At 43.9% G+C, this 17,497-nt stretch overlaps 1 protein-coding gene across 1 annotated transcript in view; it reads right to left on the reverse strand.

The window, feature by feature from the left end:
• The window catches only part of ANKRD55 (ankyrin repeat domain 55), a 38,925-nt gene extending 27,923 nt beyond the window's left edge, over window positions 1–11,002 (reverse strand). Inside the window, exons 1-2 of the mRNA XM_083576371.1 lie at window positions 10,615–11,002; window positions 3,916–4,038 (exon numbers count right to left, since the gene is read on the reverse strand). Coding sequence (XP_083432497.1) covers window positions 3,916–4,038; window positions 10,615–10,654 — 163 coding nt within the window. The 5' untranslated portion in view covers window positions 10,655–11,002. The remainder of the gene's footprint in view (window positions 1–3,915; window positions 4,039–10,614) is intronic.
• Between the last annotated feature and the right edge of the window lie 6,495 nt (window positions 11,003–17,497).

Genomic DNA, 17,497 nt, shown 5'->3' on the forward strand with positions numbered 1-17,497 from the left:
GTAAAGAAGCTGGTAAAATGCGGTCTTGACTATGCTACCACTCAGTGGATTTGTAACTGGCTGACTGACCGAACCCAAAGGGTGCTCATCAATGGTTCCTCTTCATCCTGGAGAAGAGTGACTAGTGGGGTGCCACAGGGTTCTGTCTTGGGCCCGGTCTTATTCAACATCTTTATCAACGACTTGGATGATGGACTCAAGGGCATCCTGATCAAATTTGCAGATGACACCAAACTGGGAGGGGTGGCTAACACCCCAGAGGACAGGATCACACTTCAAAATGACCTTCACAGATTAGAGAACTGGGCCAAAACAAACAAGATGAATTTTAACAGGGAGAAATGTAAAGTATTGCACCTGGGCAAAAAAAATGAGAGGCACAAATACAAGATGGGTGACACCTGGCTTGAGAGCAGTACATGTGAAAAGGATCTAGGAGTCTTGGTTGACCACAAACTTGACATGAGCCAACAGTGTGACGCGGCAGCTAAAAAAGCCAATGCAATTCTGGGCTGCATCAATAGGAGTATAGCATCTAGATCAAGGGAAGTAATAGTGCCACTGTATTCTGCTCTGGTCAGACCTCACCTGGAGTACTGTGTCCAGTTCTGGGCACCACAGTTCAAGAAGGACACTGACAAACTGGAACGTGTCCAGAGGAGGGCAACCAAAATGGTCAAAGGCCTGGAAACGATGCCTTATGAGGAACGGCTAAAGGAGCTGGGCATGTTTAGCCTGGAGAAGAGGAGGTTAAGGGGTGATATGATAGCCATGTTCAAATATATAAAAGGATGTCACATAGAGGAGGGAGAAAGGTTGTTTTCTGCTGCTCCAGAGAAGCGGACACGGAGCAATGGATCCAAACTACAAGAAAGAAGATTCCACCTAAACATTAGGAAGAACTTCCTGACAGTAAGAGCTGTTCGACAGTGGAATTTGCTGCCAAGGAGTGTGGTGGAGTCTCCTTCTTTGGAGGTCTTTAAGCAGAGGCTTGACAACCATATGTCAGGAGTGCTCTGATGGTGTTTCCTGCTTGGCAGGGGGTTGGACTCGATGGCCCTTGTGGTCTCTTCCAACTCTATGATTCTATGATTCTATGATTCTATGATTCTAATTTCCCCTATAATTATAACGATCATTTGCTTTTTTTTATCCCACCCTTCCTCCCAAAGAAGCCCACAGAATGCATTTATTTTCACAAATATATGCATTTTAAAATGTGCCCTTTAGTATATAATTTTTTGTACACCGGGCTTGGCTGGAAAACTTCACTGCAAAATTCAGGAATATACACATTTTGGAAGATGCCTGTATTTCATTTCACGTACTGTATTGTTTGGAAAGTGAAAATGTGGCAAATTTACCTTTAAACTGAATCAAATTTCTCTCCCACCCCTAGGCAAAGGAATCGGTACTATTGGCTTGAGAGTGAGGCAGAGAGATGGGGGTGGGGAACAGGATGTTAGACCCACAAACTGTGGCTTCCTGCAATCCAGAATTCCTCTCACAGCTCTCATGTTGTAGAAGCCCGACATAATAGTCATTCCTGCAACACATATATCTACTATTCCACATCACTGTTTACCTCCTAAGCCTGTCGTTTGCCCACCATTTTGTCTCTTATCCCTTGTTTATTAATGCACCGATCATTTTGCATGTTGGCAAATGTTTGTCCTCTGCAGTGCAAAAGCTACACCGGAACCGAATGAGGCAAATCCAAAGCAAAACAGTGGAACGAGGAGCAGCAACCATCGTGGATGGAGCAATGTTTCGTGACTGAAAGACCAGCCTAATGACTTTCATTTTTAGGTGCAGCTTTTTTTAAATTAACTAGATCCAAGTAGTTAATTGGGGAACTAGTCACTGGCCTCTTATTTTCTTTTTTCACTTCCATCTTCCACACTTCTGTCGTGAACACCAAGCTACATAGAGTGGCACAGAAATGTACAGATAGCTCTTTTGCATACCCTCCAGTATTGTTGCCCTCCAAATTGGGACCTCAGGAGGGATGCACCTTCCAATTTGGCACTCTGGCACTGGTCAGCAGAGTTGTGCCACAGTGCTGGATATTCAGGGCAGCTGGGGGGGGTATGTCTTTACCCACCAGCAGCTAATTCAAATGTTCAGAAAAACCATGCAGTTCAGCCTTCCTGGCTGCAGATTTCCTTAGACTGTGCTACTTCAGGAACTCAAATGACTGTTGTTCGAAGCATGTCAAAAGTTCCTGGCATATGGAAAACTAGTAATTCAGGTAGCTAATTCTAGCTAAGCTGGAAACATCCCCACATGCATGGGGGTTTTTTTGATACAAGAAGGAATGACTGATACTGCTAAAATTCACCTGGGCGTAGGTGTCATTGAACTCAGTGGTGTTTCAGATTTCGTAAGCTCAACTGACAGAACACAGCAGGCTTTAAAACAAAAGATGTGCAGCCAGCTGAAAGGTAACCTTTATTTCTTATCCAGCAAGGCAAACAATCTTGCAAAGAAGCAATGCTGCTTAAACTGCTAGGGTGAGGTTTGCCATCAAAGCAAAGGAAACTATTCACCAGCCTTTTCTTTATTCCCCCATCCCTGCTGGTCCTCTGACTTCTCGTATGTATAACTGTCGCAAGCAATAGTAAAGCAGTCCTGTTGTTACCTCATTCATTAACCAGAACAGTTGTCCCGAAACTCTTACAGAAGACATTATTGTTTATACACTGAAAACAAACAAACCCAGAGCTGCTCCCACACATTTCCCCTCTACTGTACTCTTTTGGTTCTCAAATAGTATATAGTTCTTTTCACAGTTAAGTCTGCATTACTGTTTGTGAACATTTAGGATTACAGTTATAGACATATGAAGCTACTTCACCCTGAATTGAAATTGGTCCATCTAGGTCAGTGTTGTCTGCTCTGGCTAGCAGTGGCTTTCCAGGGTTTCAGGCAAGAGGTTTTTCAAGGCCTACCTGGAGATGCTGGGGATTGCGGAGATAGAGAGCCAGTGTGGTGTGATGGTTAGAGTGTAGGACTAGAAGGACCTGGGAGAGCAGGGTTCAAATCCCCACTCAGCCATGAAGTTCATTGGGCCTAACCTACCTCACAGGGTTGCTGTCAGGATGAAATGGAGGGGAAGAGAACCACGTACCACCTTGAGATTGCTGGAAGACAAGCTTGGTATAAAAAGGTAAAGGACCCCTGACACTTAAGTCCAGTCGCGGACGACTCTGGGGTTGTGGTGCTCATCTCGCTTTACTAGCCGAGGGAGCCGACGTTTGTCTGCAAACAGTTTTTCTGGGTCATGTGGCCAGCATGACTAAGTCGCTTCTGGCGAAACCAGAGCAGCCTTCCCGCCACAGTGGTACCTATTTATCTACTTGCACTTTGACGTGCTTTTGAACTGCTAGGTTGGCAGGAGCAGGGACCGAGCAACGGGAGCTCACCCTGTTGTGGGGATTCTGCAACTAGAGCGCCTCTTCTGTGCATGTGCGGGCGGTGAACCCGGAAGTAAACACTTCCGTGTTTGCCGCATTCGTAAGCTGAAAGTCCGTAACAAGAGCGGAATGCAACACGAGGTATGACTGTATATAAATGTCAAAAATAAATATTTGACCTCTAGATTTTCTGCATACAAAGCAGTGCTGTCTAGCTGAGTTTCAGCCCCTTCAGCTTGCTATTAGGTACACTGGAGAAGAATTTGCTTTCTGGGAGTTGTGCAGCTATAATATATGATTGTGCCATATATTCTTGTGAACAGAGAGGAGGAAGAAAGTGTCTTAAAAGAACTACTGTAATCACTACCCCTTTTCTTTCACTTGTAAAGAAGGAAGTCTCTAGCAGTGATACTGTGATGTCGAAAGTGATGCTAAAAACAGCAGAACCATAGCAATTACAACTTTTAGCAACTGAAAACCAGAGAAAGAATCGCTTTACCATCACTGTCACAGCATTCTAGTATTGATGGATCTTCACGAATGACAGCCGTCAAAGTGTTGATATCCCCATTAGCTGCTGCTTGATATACCAGAGTCAAGTCAAATTCTTCTGCTGAATCACCTGTGGGAATAAAAGCAGCAGGAAAAACAAAAGATTTTGTTTTTGTCTTTGGTGGTGGAGGGGTTGCAAGAAGATTGATGACAAGGTTAAATACAGCCCTCACATTAAAGACAGTCACATAGAAGAAGGAAGAAAAACATCATTTCACAATGCAGGAGCAAATCCTAACATAAAAAGGCAGGCAGGCATTTTGCTGTTCCAATCCAAACGTCTTTAATGTACAGTGGTACCTTGGGTTACATTCGCTTCAGGTTACATACGCTTCAGGTTACAGACTCCGCTAACCCAGAAATAGTGCTTCAGGTTAAGAACTTTGCTTCAGGATGAGAACAGAAATCGTGCAGCGGCAGCGGGAGGGCCCATTAGTTAAAGTGGTGCTTCAGGTTAAGAACAGTTTCAGGTTAAGTACGGACCTCCGGAACGAATTAAGTAGTTAACCCGAGGTACCACTGTACTTTGGTATGATGGAAGCTGCAGATCATGATCTAGATTGTTATGATTATGATTTGCACTTATAAGTCACTTTTTAAACAAAAAGAAACTCAAAACTTTTCTATTTCAGCAGGCCTATTCAGACCCATGCTTTGTTTTTTATTAGTTTTTTAAAAAATAATTATTTCATTGTGATTAATTGCTTTTAGATATTTTAAACTGTTTTAAAATATAGCTATATTTTATTTTTAACTATTTTTCTATCATAGAAGTGTTTGCCACCATGGGCACCTTGGTGAGAAGGGCGGGGTATAAATGTAACAAATAATAATAATAGTAGTAATAGTAGTAAATAATAATAATAATAATAATAATAATAATAATAATAATAATAATAATTGCAGTTAGGCAAGGCCTTTTCTGTTGTGACATCTTTGGTGTAGAACAGGTGTGGGGAACATTTGGCCCTCCAGATGTTGCTGAACTACAATTCCTATCATCCCTGGCCATCGGCCATGCAGGCTGGGACTGTTGGGTGGGAATCGTGATTCAAAAACATCTGGAAGGGCAAAGGATCCCCATGCCTGGAGTAGAGGCCCTGTGTGCTCTACCTGGCTTGGGGAAAAAACGTGGAGGTGTGTTTCTCCCCAGAACTTTTAGAATCTGAGAGTTTAATATATTTTTAATGCTGGTTCTGCTGGTATTAGTATTGCTAAAGGGACGTGGGTGGCGCTGTGGTCTAAACCACAAAGCCTAGAGCTTGCCGATCAGAAGGTCGGCGGTTCGAATCCCCGCAACAGGGTGAGCTCCCGTTGCTCGGTCCCTGCTCCTGCCAACCTAGCAGTTCGAAAGCTCGTCGAAGTGCAAGTAGATAAATAGTTACCGCTCCGGCGGGAATGTAAATGGTGTTTCCGTGCGCTGCTCTGGTTCGCCAGAAGCGGCTTAGTCATGCTGGCCACATGACCCGGAAGCTTTACGCCAGCTTCCTCAGCCAAAAAAGCGAGATGAGCACTGCAACCCCAGAGTCGTTCGCGACTGGACCTAACGGTCAGGGGTCCCTTTACCTTTACCTAGTATTGCTATATATGCTTTCAATGTGCTTTAATTTTTAAAGAAGTTACACATATTTAAAAGATTCTTTTTTGGTTGTTAGCCATCAGAGAGGGGCCCCTGCACACACACATGATTAAAATATGTACATACATACATACATATTTAGAGGGGGTTAAACTCTTGGGATTTGGCAGTACATTGATGCAGTTATGGTACTGTATAACACAGTCTCCACTTCATTTTTGATTCTCCAAAGCAGCACAGGCCCTGGGTGAACACCTGGAACCCCCTGGAATCTTGCTATCACTCGGCAAAGACTGGGGGTGGCGCCCAATTTCTGTAACAATATATTACCCCGTGCTATATACCTGTGCTTTCTTCCTGTAGTTCTTCACTGGCCTGTGCAGAAGAGGAAGTACAGCGGGAGGGAAGTGTAACAGCCTGTGGTTTAGTCAGTCTGTGATTTCTATGTAAGAGGAATCCACAATAAGGCTGCTGCTCAGCACTTGCTGATGTCTCAAAGGCATCGGAGCCTGCAACGGGTTTATGCCAATCCCCTCCCTCCTCTCACATCGATTTGCATGATTGCAGCCAACAGCAGTAACTGTCAAGTAGACGAGATGCATTTCTTTCTGGTAAGCAGAAAGGTAGCCTAGCAACTAATGGTCCTTTGACTCAGATGAAACTATTTATACGTGCTGTGGCCTTTGGTCAGTGCTCAAGAAATCACATGTTCTGTGCTGCTGATATTTAGAGTGGGATAAGCTCTCTTCAGATCATCTTCATCTGTTGGAGGCGCAAGGGGAGAAGGGGGCAGTGGGACCACGCTGCTGGCGCCATCCCTTGCCATATGCCTGCTCAGCACAACACCTGCAAACGAGTCCCTACTCTAGAGCAGCTTCGTGCCTGTAGGAGTTCTGTGTGATAAGAGACCCCTAATGGACTGGGGATCCTGGTTATGCAGCATGCACAGAGCTACAAATTTCAAAGCATCCCTTTTCAGATACACTGAACATGCACATGTTTAGAGAATGGAGCCAGAGGCCCATGTGCTGTCATGGGCAGTGCTAGCCACAGTCCCCCAATTATTTTTTTATTGATTTTCCAGATTATTACAAATCATTACTGAATTAATTCAACTTAAAACCATTTCCAAAACCGGTTGCCCACTCTTGTTACAAGGCCAGACTCTTCCTGTCCAGAAATGGCCATAGCTGGTGCACCAGCTATAGCTGGCAAAAGGCACTCCTAGACCCTAAGGGTATCTGAGTGACAAAGATAGATCCGAACTCCATATCTGTTATGTCCAGAGTGCCATCCCACCCGGATCATGTGTCAGTGTCCCAGACACGAAAACTACCAACCCACAGTGCCTCTATCTCCCCAGGGTTCAAGTTTAGTTTATGGGCCTTCCTCTGTTACAGCCAGACAATAGTTCAGATCATGTACAGCCTTTTTCTCCTGATTCAGATTTTAAGGGGAAGTGGAGCTATGTGTCATTAGCATGCTGGTGACATTTTGCGTCAGAAGTCTGAATGACCGCACCCAGTGGCTTCATATGGATGGACAGGGTCAACACCACAGAGATGTTAGATTAGGGACAAATTTGCACCCTGCGGTACACTACAGCACAGACACCGTGGAGCTGAAACACAATCTCCTAGTGCTACTCTCTGGACACAACCCTTAGTGGAACCACTGTTGAACAGTGCCCCCAGTACGCATCCCACAGAGCTGGTCCATGAGGATGCCATGCTCAGTAGTATCAAAAGCTGCTGAGTGACTGAGAAACAGAAGCAGAGCTGTACTCCTCCTGTCCCATTCTTGATAGAAGTCATGTATCAGGGTGACCAAGGCTAGTTCACTCCCAAAACTGAACCCAGATTGAAATGGATCTAAAGAATTCTTATTCTCCAGGAACTCCTGGAGTGTCTTACCCATCCCTCTGTCCACCACCTTACCCAAGATGCAGACAGGTAGGTGGGCATATTCTGGAATGGATCCATTACCTCCTGTTTAAGGGCAGTAGGCAACCCACCGTCATGTAAAGACACATTCACCACATTCTGGGTCCATCCAATCAACCTTTGGTGTCACAGCCCCTCCCCAGGCCCTGGAAAAAGCACATCTTGTAAGGTCACGATCACATGTGGGTCACGTGACTCGCATGGGAGCCCGCCCCCGGAAGATGCAGGACCCAGTTTTTTGCATGTCCCAGTTGGAGGATATGAGAACCATGTTTGCCACCTGGAGCCACTTGGAGAAAAAGGCAGGATATTAACACAATAAATAACTAACTAAACAAACAAGTAAACAAAATTTGCACCTGACCTGGCAGGGCTCCCTGCTGATGGACATCTCTTTTCAGGGGAGAGGAGCACTATTTAGATTTCCCACAATGCACTGCAGTGATACTGCATCGGGGCACTAGAGGGTCATTTACATGGTGGCTCCAAGCTACCACAGTGCTCACCAGAGCAGCTTTGTAGCTGCTTTCCTCTGCTCCCCTCCTGCCACCAGCCTCATGAGCAAGGGGGTGGGGAGCTCTGAGAAGGGAGACGGCCTACCAGAGGATACCACACTGAGGATCCCTTCAATATGGAGCTGGCCCTGTCACTCCCATTCATTCATAATAATGTCTAATAACAGCCTCCCCCCCATGCATACAACTGCACATTTGGGGCTCTGGATTTCACGAAGGCAGACTCTCTCTCACACAGCTGCAGGCACAGGTTTTAATTTATGCCTGTCCATGAACATCCAAAGGTAAAATGCTTGCATTTCCCCCCTACCCTTCTCTTTTTCCTCTCAGCATTCCCATAGCATCCGAAAGATTGGGATACTTCTGTGGAAGGGGACGGAAAGCAGGCAAACTGCATGCTATTATCTTCTGGTGCATGATGAACATGTGATATCCAAATGCTGGGAAGCCTGGCAGAAACTGCCAAATACCGGGGGCAGTGGGGACTGCCAGTGGTGGGATGAGGTCAATGGAGGACAGTGGGAAGTGCAACAGGTTGCTCCCTATTGCCTGCCTTGTCTCTGAGTACAGAAAAAGCCAAGTACAAAGTATGGAGACACACAGGCAAAAGCTAGTCCTCATGTGCAGCTTTGCAGAGGTGTGGGCATTGATAAAAGCAATAAATTGATTAATTCGTAAAATGAGAGGTGCTAATTCTAATTCAAAGGGACGCGGGTGGCGCTGTGGATTAAACCAGAGAGCCTAGGACTTGCCAATCAGAAGGTCGGAGGTTCGAATCCCCGCGAAAGGGTGAGCTCCCATTGCTCAGTCCCTGCTACTGCCAACCTAGCAGTTCGAAAGCGCATCAAAGTGCAAGTAGATAAATAGGTACTGCTCCGGCGGGAAGGTAAACGGTGTTTCCGTGCGCTGCTCTGGTTCGCCAGAAGCGGCTTAGTCATGCTGGCCACATGACTGGCTCCCTCAGCCAATAAAGCGAGATGAGCGCCGCAACCCCAGAGTCGGTCACGACTGGACCTGATGGTCAGGGGTCCCTTTACCTTTACCTAATTCTATCATTGCCCTAAATTTCAAATGTGTAGAAGCCTCAGTGAGGCACAGCATGCCCTCTGCACATCCTCAGAGGCACTTTCCAGGTTCCAGAGTTATCTTCCCCCCTCTCCTTCCCATGTGATGAAGATGCAAAGGTTTAGTGATCTGATGGCTTTAGGCACAGATGAGATAAATCCATGAAGGTCAGGTGCGTCAGTGGCTCATTAGCTGGGAAATGAGTTTCTTTATTCCAAGAGAATTAGACTATTAGACACTCCTTTTTCCAAGATGCTGGGAACCAAAGGATTCTCCATCATTCTCTGCTTCTCCTGATTGTGTGTGCTTGGGTGCTGCTGGAGACGAGAGAGTGCCTGACTGCATAGACCTTCGGTCTGATACAGCAGTTCTTATGCTTTTATGCACACTCTGTCTCCATTCACATTCATGACGTGGGCAGATCCACATACTCAAAGGAAATCTTTCATGGCTTTGCTCCCTTGGTCAAATTAACTGGAGAAGCATTTGTGGGTAGAGGAGCTCTGCATGCCCATCTCAGTGACTAGAGTGGATTAGAATGACTATCCTTTCCTTAAAAATTAATAGATAGTGCAGAGACTTCAGCACAGAAAACTGGTCTATACATAAAATAGTACAACTGTTTTGACATGGCAAAGAAAATGAGCAGACAGCATTCATTCTCTAACATTGTGCTTGTGCCCTTTCATGAAGTCATAGAGCCAAGATGCTTTTCAATATGGACCTGATTCTGCTTTCCTAGCAAACATGTACAACTTGCAGGTGCAGACACAAGACCAGAGGACGATCATCAACACCTTGTTCTTTGGTTCTTGTTATTTGGTGCATTATCAATGCCTGACATGATTTCAGATCATTTGGTGGGTACAAAAGTCATATGAAAAGTTACTGAAATTTTGGAATCGGGCACTTAGAATAAAAAATCATAGAGTAAATTAAATTGAAATCCAAGAAATAAAATTCTTCCATCATACTACAGAGTAAGTGATTTAATTTCTGTAGTAACTTTTCCTGGATAAAATGCACCTTTGCTTATCGGATTGGAATATACAATTGGACATTTGTAGTTTGTCAGTATCCATGCCATCAATTTAAGGAATTATTGAAAGATGAGAGCATTGCCAGCCACTGAATTTTCAGTGGCTTGCACTTAATTCATATTTTATTTAAACCAAGAAGCCTAATTAGTTAGGTTTTTACAAAACCCAGAAAGCAGATAAACTAGCTGTAAAAGTAGAAACCTCCTGTCAAATATGAGGAAAATGTCAAACACAGTCAGTTTTCTCCATAGAACTTATCTCTTTTGGTTAACCATTTCCATACTGTAGCATACTGAAATGGCTGCCTTTAAAACAAACTGAAATAGATCCCCTTTTTAAAATCAACATGTGCAGATAGTCGAATTGAACAGCTTGACATGAAATTCACATCGTCTAAGAATTCCCACATGTAACATGAAACGTTCTGTCTGATGTGAATGAGAATGCAACAGCAACAGGCATATGAGCATGAATGAATATTAGCATTAACAACAAACAGCTTACCTTTCTGTTGATCAAACACTGATGAAGTACTAAAATCCATGGTTGCCTATTGCCTTTCCCCCCTCACCTCTGCAATCGCCGTAGCAATAGCCCATATATCACACCAGTAAACAACACATTCAATGATTGCTGCCGCCAGTCTTCCTTTCTGGATTAAATTTGCTTTATGGCAGCAGCTTATCAGAAAGGCAACCACACTCCAGTCATGTACGAAGAACAATATCTTCCATCTGTAAAAGACCCTATTCAAAATGTTGATTGGAAATGACCTAAGGTACCATCATTTCACAGGGAAAATAAACCATCTTTCATCCTGTGTCTGAGAAGGGCACTGCTGAGAATGCAGCGTCAGCTGCAAGAATGCCGTGCTTAAACTGAAGTCTCCGCAGATGAATGAGAATCCATCGCACCAGACAGAGCATGTGCAAAGCTTGCAGTGCCGTTTGCAAGCTGATGTTCTCATTACTCAGGTGAAACAGCAGTACATGCTGGGGCAAAAAGAGTCAACACACTCTCTCTGAATATTGCAAGGGTATATACCCTGCTGCCCATTAACAATATCCCCCCCACAACTCTAAACACCTAGCAACCTGGGTTAATCAGCCCACAATCTTATGCATATTCACTTGGAAAAAGCGCATTAAGTATATTTAGAATGGCAGTCTTTATATTATATTAAACATGCATTGTTTAATATACATGATTTCAGGATCGTTGATTTCTAATATAGCTTGCCATGCGTTCAAACTGAAAGTTGCATGCAATGCAGAGGGTGGGATCCAGTTGTAGGACTTTTGTTCTAGGAGACATCTCCATGAAAGCAAGAGGAAGGCAGGCAGTTTTTGCTGATGTCCACTTCCTGCTTAAATTTAGAATGTCCATGTTATGTACTGAGTTGAATAGGATCCACAATGCAGCAGTCTGATTGGTCCTAGAACAATAGGATTCAGAATGCAGCAGTCTGACTGGTTCTAGAACAATAGGATCCAGAATGCAGCAGTCTGATTGGTCCACAAAAGCCACCCTATCCAACTCCGGCTGGAAGTGAATCTGCAACCTGATTGGCCTACGGGTCAATCACGTGGGGCCCATTGTGTAAACAGTGTATATAAAGCAGACATTTTGGGGGAACTTCCATTCCTCACTACTCTGAGCTGAATAAAGAGCATGAAATCCACACTTGACTCCGAGTATATTTCAGTCCATTTCTAGCCCCTGTTGTCAGTTCCAGAGATTTGGGCAAATACTCAGAACGGGGGGGGGGGGAGGGGGGAGGGAGCATGGGGTGAGGGCTGCAGTGGGAAGGGAAAGGGGTGAAAATCAGCGCCCCTCCTCTTCTGTTAGCTGTGGGCAGCTGCTGGGGTCCTGGCCTTGAAGCCTGCATTTACATCTGTCCGGGGCCCCACATAGAAACATAGACACCTGTCTTATATTGAGTCAGGCCACTGGCCCACCAAGCTCAGTATTGTCTATTGCAGCTTTCTTTAATTTCAGTGCCACCTTTCATTTGAGGATCACAGGGCAGTTTACAACATAGGGACACAAAAAGTATAGAGTGAGAGACTAGGGTGATGTCCACTGTTTCCAGAAACTCTTCTCACTGTGAGATTTTGTGGGTGAGCTAAGAGTTTGGAGCCTGGGTGAGAACCTGGAGGCTGAGAGGGAGGTTGTGTCAGAAGGAAAAGGAATTGATATTGATTTATATATTTAAATGCATTAATGTAACATTTCTATATGTAACTGTGTTATTGTAATATTTAAAGTTGTCTGTTGTTGCTTCAGTTTTTTTTTTTTTTGGTATACTGCTTAGAGATCTTTTTAATATATTAAGCGGTATAGAAATTAAACACTCAATCAATCAATCAATCAATCACCAGGCGAGCCTCGCTAGGAAGAGCATTCCACAAGTTGGGAGCCATTGCAGAAAAGGCCTGCTCCCCTCCAACTTTTCTCCGATGAAAATACGGATGTCCTATTCAATGTTGTCGTTGTTGTTGATGATGATGATGATGTTCATATCCTGCCCATCTGAATAGGTTGCCCCAGCCACTCTGGGTGGCTTCCAACACACATAAAATGCTAAATATTAAAAAAACCCTTCCCTATACAGGGCTGCCTTCAGATGTCTTCTAAAGATTGTATAGTTGCTTATCTTTTTGGCTCGGGGGCATCACATAACTCCTTACCCACCAACATTTCTCCAATGAAAATAGGGACATCCTAAGGAAAAGTGTCACATTCCAGGATTAAATCGTAAACTTCTGTAAATCTGTGACTGTCCCTGGAAAATAGGGACAGTTGGACACCTCACTGATGCTTATACCAAGGTGATGGGGAGGGTTGTGAGGTGACAGGAAGGAGGTTTGGGGTTTGGTGAGGCATGTGCTGGGAACAAGAAAGGACAACAAAGGCCAGTCACCACCAATGGTAGGGAGATTCATTGAGAAGTGTGGGATGAAGACATGTAAACACCCCACAGACGAATCAGGATGAATGCTGATTGTCCAGTAACTGTTCTGTAAACAAAGCGGAATGAATGCTCATTAAAGAACAGGTGCAAGACTCCTCCAGCCATCCTTTTTATTGTGACTGCATGGTGATTTGTTCTCATGATGGTATCTGCATCTCCTGTAGCGGCCTGCTGCAATTATTCAACTTTTCATTCCACAAATCTTTGGGGGTTTTTTTGTCCTGCTTTTGGTGCTCTATAGTGCACGGGTGCCCCGTCAGGCGGCAGTGATATGCTAACACTGGGAAGCATCGCAGAACAATTAATAATGTTGAATGATGTGTGGGGAGAAGATTAAAAGTGAAAAACAACCCCATTTAAGGTACAAGGAGGGCTCTGATAGGCACAGTGAAAACGGGTTGAGTGAAGTTGCATTTCAAGGAGTGTGACTGGATGATGAGATGGTCGAGTGATGCGGTGGCAGAAGGTGATTGGCCAGAGGATGGAACAGCCAAGGTGACATATATTTGCCTATATAACTTGTCTTCTAATGGAAAGCCCTCATAGACCCTTTGGATTCTGTCCTGTAATGCATTACTGAATAAAGTCTGACCAACTGAGAATTTGGTGTGAGCCTCTGTACTTGAACCCGCAAGACAAATTTTTCCCACAGGTTACTTGGTACACCTTTGAAACCCCTCCCCTTGATTAGGTTATCCACACCTTTCCCTTCATGCACCAGGTGAATCAAGAAGCTTGTGGTGACTGCAGTCTCAGTAATATTTCTTCCAAAAACACCACTGGGTAGTGACTGGGACCATCTACAACTGTTTTCAAATAGACACACGGCAGGATAATGTGGAACCAATCTGCTATTAGCTTTTATTTTTTTGATTGAAGCAAGTTTCTCATGAAGCATTTTTCAAGGGCAGAAATCATGCGGCAGATTGTGTGGATTACAAAGGAAAAACAAGTACTCGGTCTCCATTGATTTTGGAATAAAAATGGTGCATGTAGTTAGGGTGGCTGTATGGAGCCAGGCAGTGATCCTTGGATGAAGATTGGAGCGCTTCGAGTATGTCTCCATCTTCATCTATGAAAGGTGGAGAGCATAATTTAGTAATCCTCACAAATGCAGTAGCAATGTATTAACATAACTTGCCTTTGAATCTTAGAATGAGGAACTCGTGAGTGCAATGGGCTTTATGAAAAGCATTTCACTTACCACTTTAAAAAAGAAAATGTTGCATAAGTTGTTATTGTCTTTTTAAAAATCCTTTGTATTTTTTCCAGAGGGAAAAAGCCTATTAAAAGAGTGGGGGGGTTTTTGGCTTGCAGTAGGGGGCTGAGTGAGTTGGATCACGACTAAGCACTATTCATTTAAATAGAACTAAAGCATGATTTAATCTTGATAGCATGTCATGTATTGCCCTCAGTCTTGCAGGCCTTCACACAGCTTGGCTTTCTTGTCTCTTTACTGCTGGTAAAGTGGTACTGGTTGGTACCAGGTTTTGTTTTGTTTTTGTCTTTGAAGAGTTAGCAGTCTTGTGACATCACCTGCGCACCCCTCGACCCCTGCGTGAGCCTCAAGAACTGAGCTGCTGTTGCCCTGGCAACCCTAAGTGATGTCATGAGTGATTTACTCCCCCCCCAACCCATTTATGTAGTACTAAATAATGAACCTGCTTTGCAAAATCACTTGGAAATAAAGGGTGAAATGCCACATGAAGCAGCTGTGAAACACAAGCCATTCATTTCCTCCTCCACCTTTTTCCTGCCTGGATTGCTTCAGTCCCTTTCCCGGAAGCAGCCTGGAATCTTCTCCTGAATGTTTTGATGTCTTACAAGTGATATGCAGTGCAGCAGCAGTCCCTGAGTCACCTGCAAAACCCTTTGCACTTCTTCTAGGCTAGGAACACAGAATGCTGCTTTATGCTGAGCAGACTGTTGGTCTATCTAGTGCTCTGACACTGACTGGCATCAGCTCTCCAGGTTTTCAGACAAGGAGTAATTTTTAAAATACCTTTCCTTATTTCTGGGAGGTGGTGTCTTGATGTGTTGGAGCTGAGAGTACCTCTTCAGCAGCTTAAGGAGATAGAGAAAGTGGGGAGATGAGAGTTAGAACAGAGGAACGGGGAGGGGGTGGCGGTGGGTTTGAATACACAAGAAGTGTTCCTGGGTGGAAAGAATGAGGTTTCTTCAGGGATTCTCAAAATCCCTGGTTGCTAAGGCAAAATGCTGCTGGTTTATATGCCCCAGGGGTGTGTGGTGGAGTTGAATGATTAAAACAAAAGCAAAGGGTAACAATCCCATTTTCCAGTCTCGTTTTAGGATGTGTATGCCTGGATTAAGAAGCCATATCAAAAGGAAAGCAAAAAAATTAGCAGTAACTGGGACCATACCTGTTGGTTACTTCCAAGCCAGGGGCTAACTTTTCCAATTTAACAAGCATTTCCAAGAAGGAGCAGAGGAAGCAAAAGGATTAAGTTGAAAACAATGGGAATACCACAGATATGCTGACAGTATATAGGCAGTATTTCAGAGTTCATTTGGTTAAGGCTCAGGCTACTCCGATGTCTTTCAGTGGCTGGAATTGCAGAATTGCAGCCTCCATGATATTCCCTGCACAGGTTATCTGTGTTCAAAAATAGTAACAGAGAGAGATGGGATGGGAACTGCGCCTATAACTATTTGATTGTTTTAGTCATTGTATATCACATTTCCTTTACCAGGTATCTGGTTAAATTGAAAAGTTTAATTGTTGTCCTCACTGCTATCTAATTTTATGATGGAGTTGTTCATCTATTTCTCGTATGTACTGGACTTTTTATGCCATTTAATTTTTTTTATTAATCTTTATTTTCATTTAGATTTTTGTTATTTGATTTCATTGCATTGTATTTGGTGCTAGTCCTACTCATTGTAGGCCCATTGAAATTAATGGTCATGACTAACTTAGGTCCATTACTTTCAATGGGTCTACTGTGAGTAAATTTAGCTGGATTCATTCCATCTTCAGCAGCTCTGGGACTGAAATATTCAGTGATGATGAATAATGGATTACACTAATACTAACATTAATAATATTAAGAAGTGAGACTGGACAGTGACAGGATGAAAATCTCCTTTTGATTTGAAGCATTACATGGGAGAGATTATTGCTGCCTATCCCATGTCTTTGGGACAGGTTGGGCTATCAATCTGAATGAAGGACATCAATCTCAAATTTTCAAAAATGTGGTAAATAGATGAGATATATGCACCTGATACTTAGTTGTCTCGAATCAGAGACAGTCTGCTTCTAAATGTTTCTGAAGAACACATAAAAATGTATCAACCTTCAGTAAACAGAGTTAAAAAATTAAAGAGACTGTAGGGCATTCATCTATAATTTGTATATAGCAATTGAGTTTTCATTACCCAGCTGGCATCTGGTCTCTCATCTGCAAGAGGAACAGGATCTGATTCCTCTTTGGATTTCACTTCCTAATTTTTCAACGATGCTTTGAAGAATGTTGAAAGGATGCATGTTCCCAGTTGAATTTCTAAGGTTTTGTAATCGTAGACAGTGTTGCAACACTCTCTTTAAGTGAACCACTGTGCTTGAGCTATGGGTAAGCAAACCAGAGAAGGCTTTGTCCCAAATAAGAAACGAAACAGAGTGAACAGCCAAAGTAGTTAGATCTCAACACTGTTTATGTGTATTAACTAATATGGAAAGTACCCTGCATAGCAAAGGGAACAAACATCTTATAGGATTGTTGCAGCAAGATTGTGTTATGCAAAATACTGGAGAAAAGGCTCAAATCCATTTATCATGGATGCTTCAGTTGAGACTCCTGGATAGCAGGGGGTTAAACTAGATGACCCTCAGGGTCCCTTCCAACTGTACAATTCTACGATTAAGTCAGTCATATCAGAATGGAAAGCAAATCCGCTCCACTTCCCAGTGGGGAGGAGTTGCGGTGGACCACATGGCCACCCACTCCCCTCTGGGGGTGGGGGATGAAGTCCTGCATCACCCGGAGGTTTCTGGCGACGTCATTGTCCAGCCAGCCAATCTGCTGGCTGGGGAGGCGTGGCCGGGCCCCATTTAAACTGACACATGAGCTGGAGAGCTTCCTCTTGGCTCGCTTACTCAATCTCCCTCCCTCCCTCCCTAATTTTCAGGTTTCGACATTTCCATTGCTATGGACCTTAGTTGGTCGCCATTGAGGGGCCTGGTAGGAATGTTTCCACTTGGCAAATTGGCATGGGCCATTTGGTTTTCACCTACCTCGTAGCAATCATCACAACTTTGCAAGGTTTGGCGGTTAGGCATTGGTTGAACTTATGTTGAGGGAGGGTGTGTGTGGCCACCACATGCTCCTCCAAGCTTAAGGGTATTCCATTAAAGGAATCTGGGTGTGTGGATCTTGACCAAAGCCTGGGGTG

The sequence above is a fragment of the Podarcis filfolensis genome (genome assembly GCF_964270895.1).
Source record: "Podarcis filfolensis genome assembly, chromosome: 11".
In the NCBI taxonomy this organism is placed as follows: Eukaryota; Metazoa; Chordata; class Lepidosauria; order Squamata; family Lacertidae; genus Podarcis; species Podarcis filfolensis.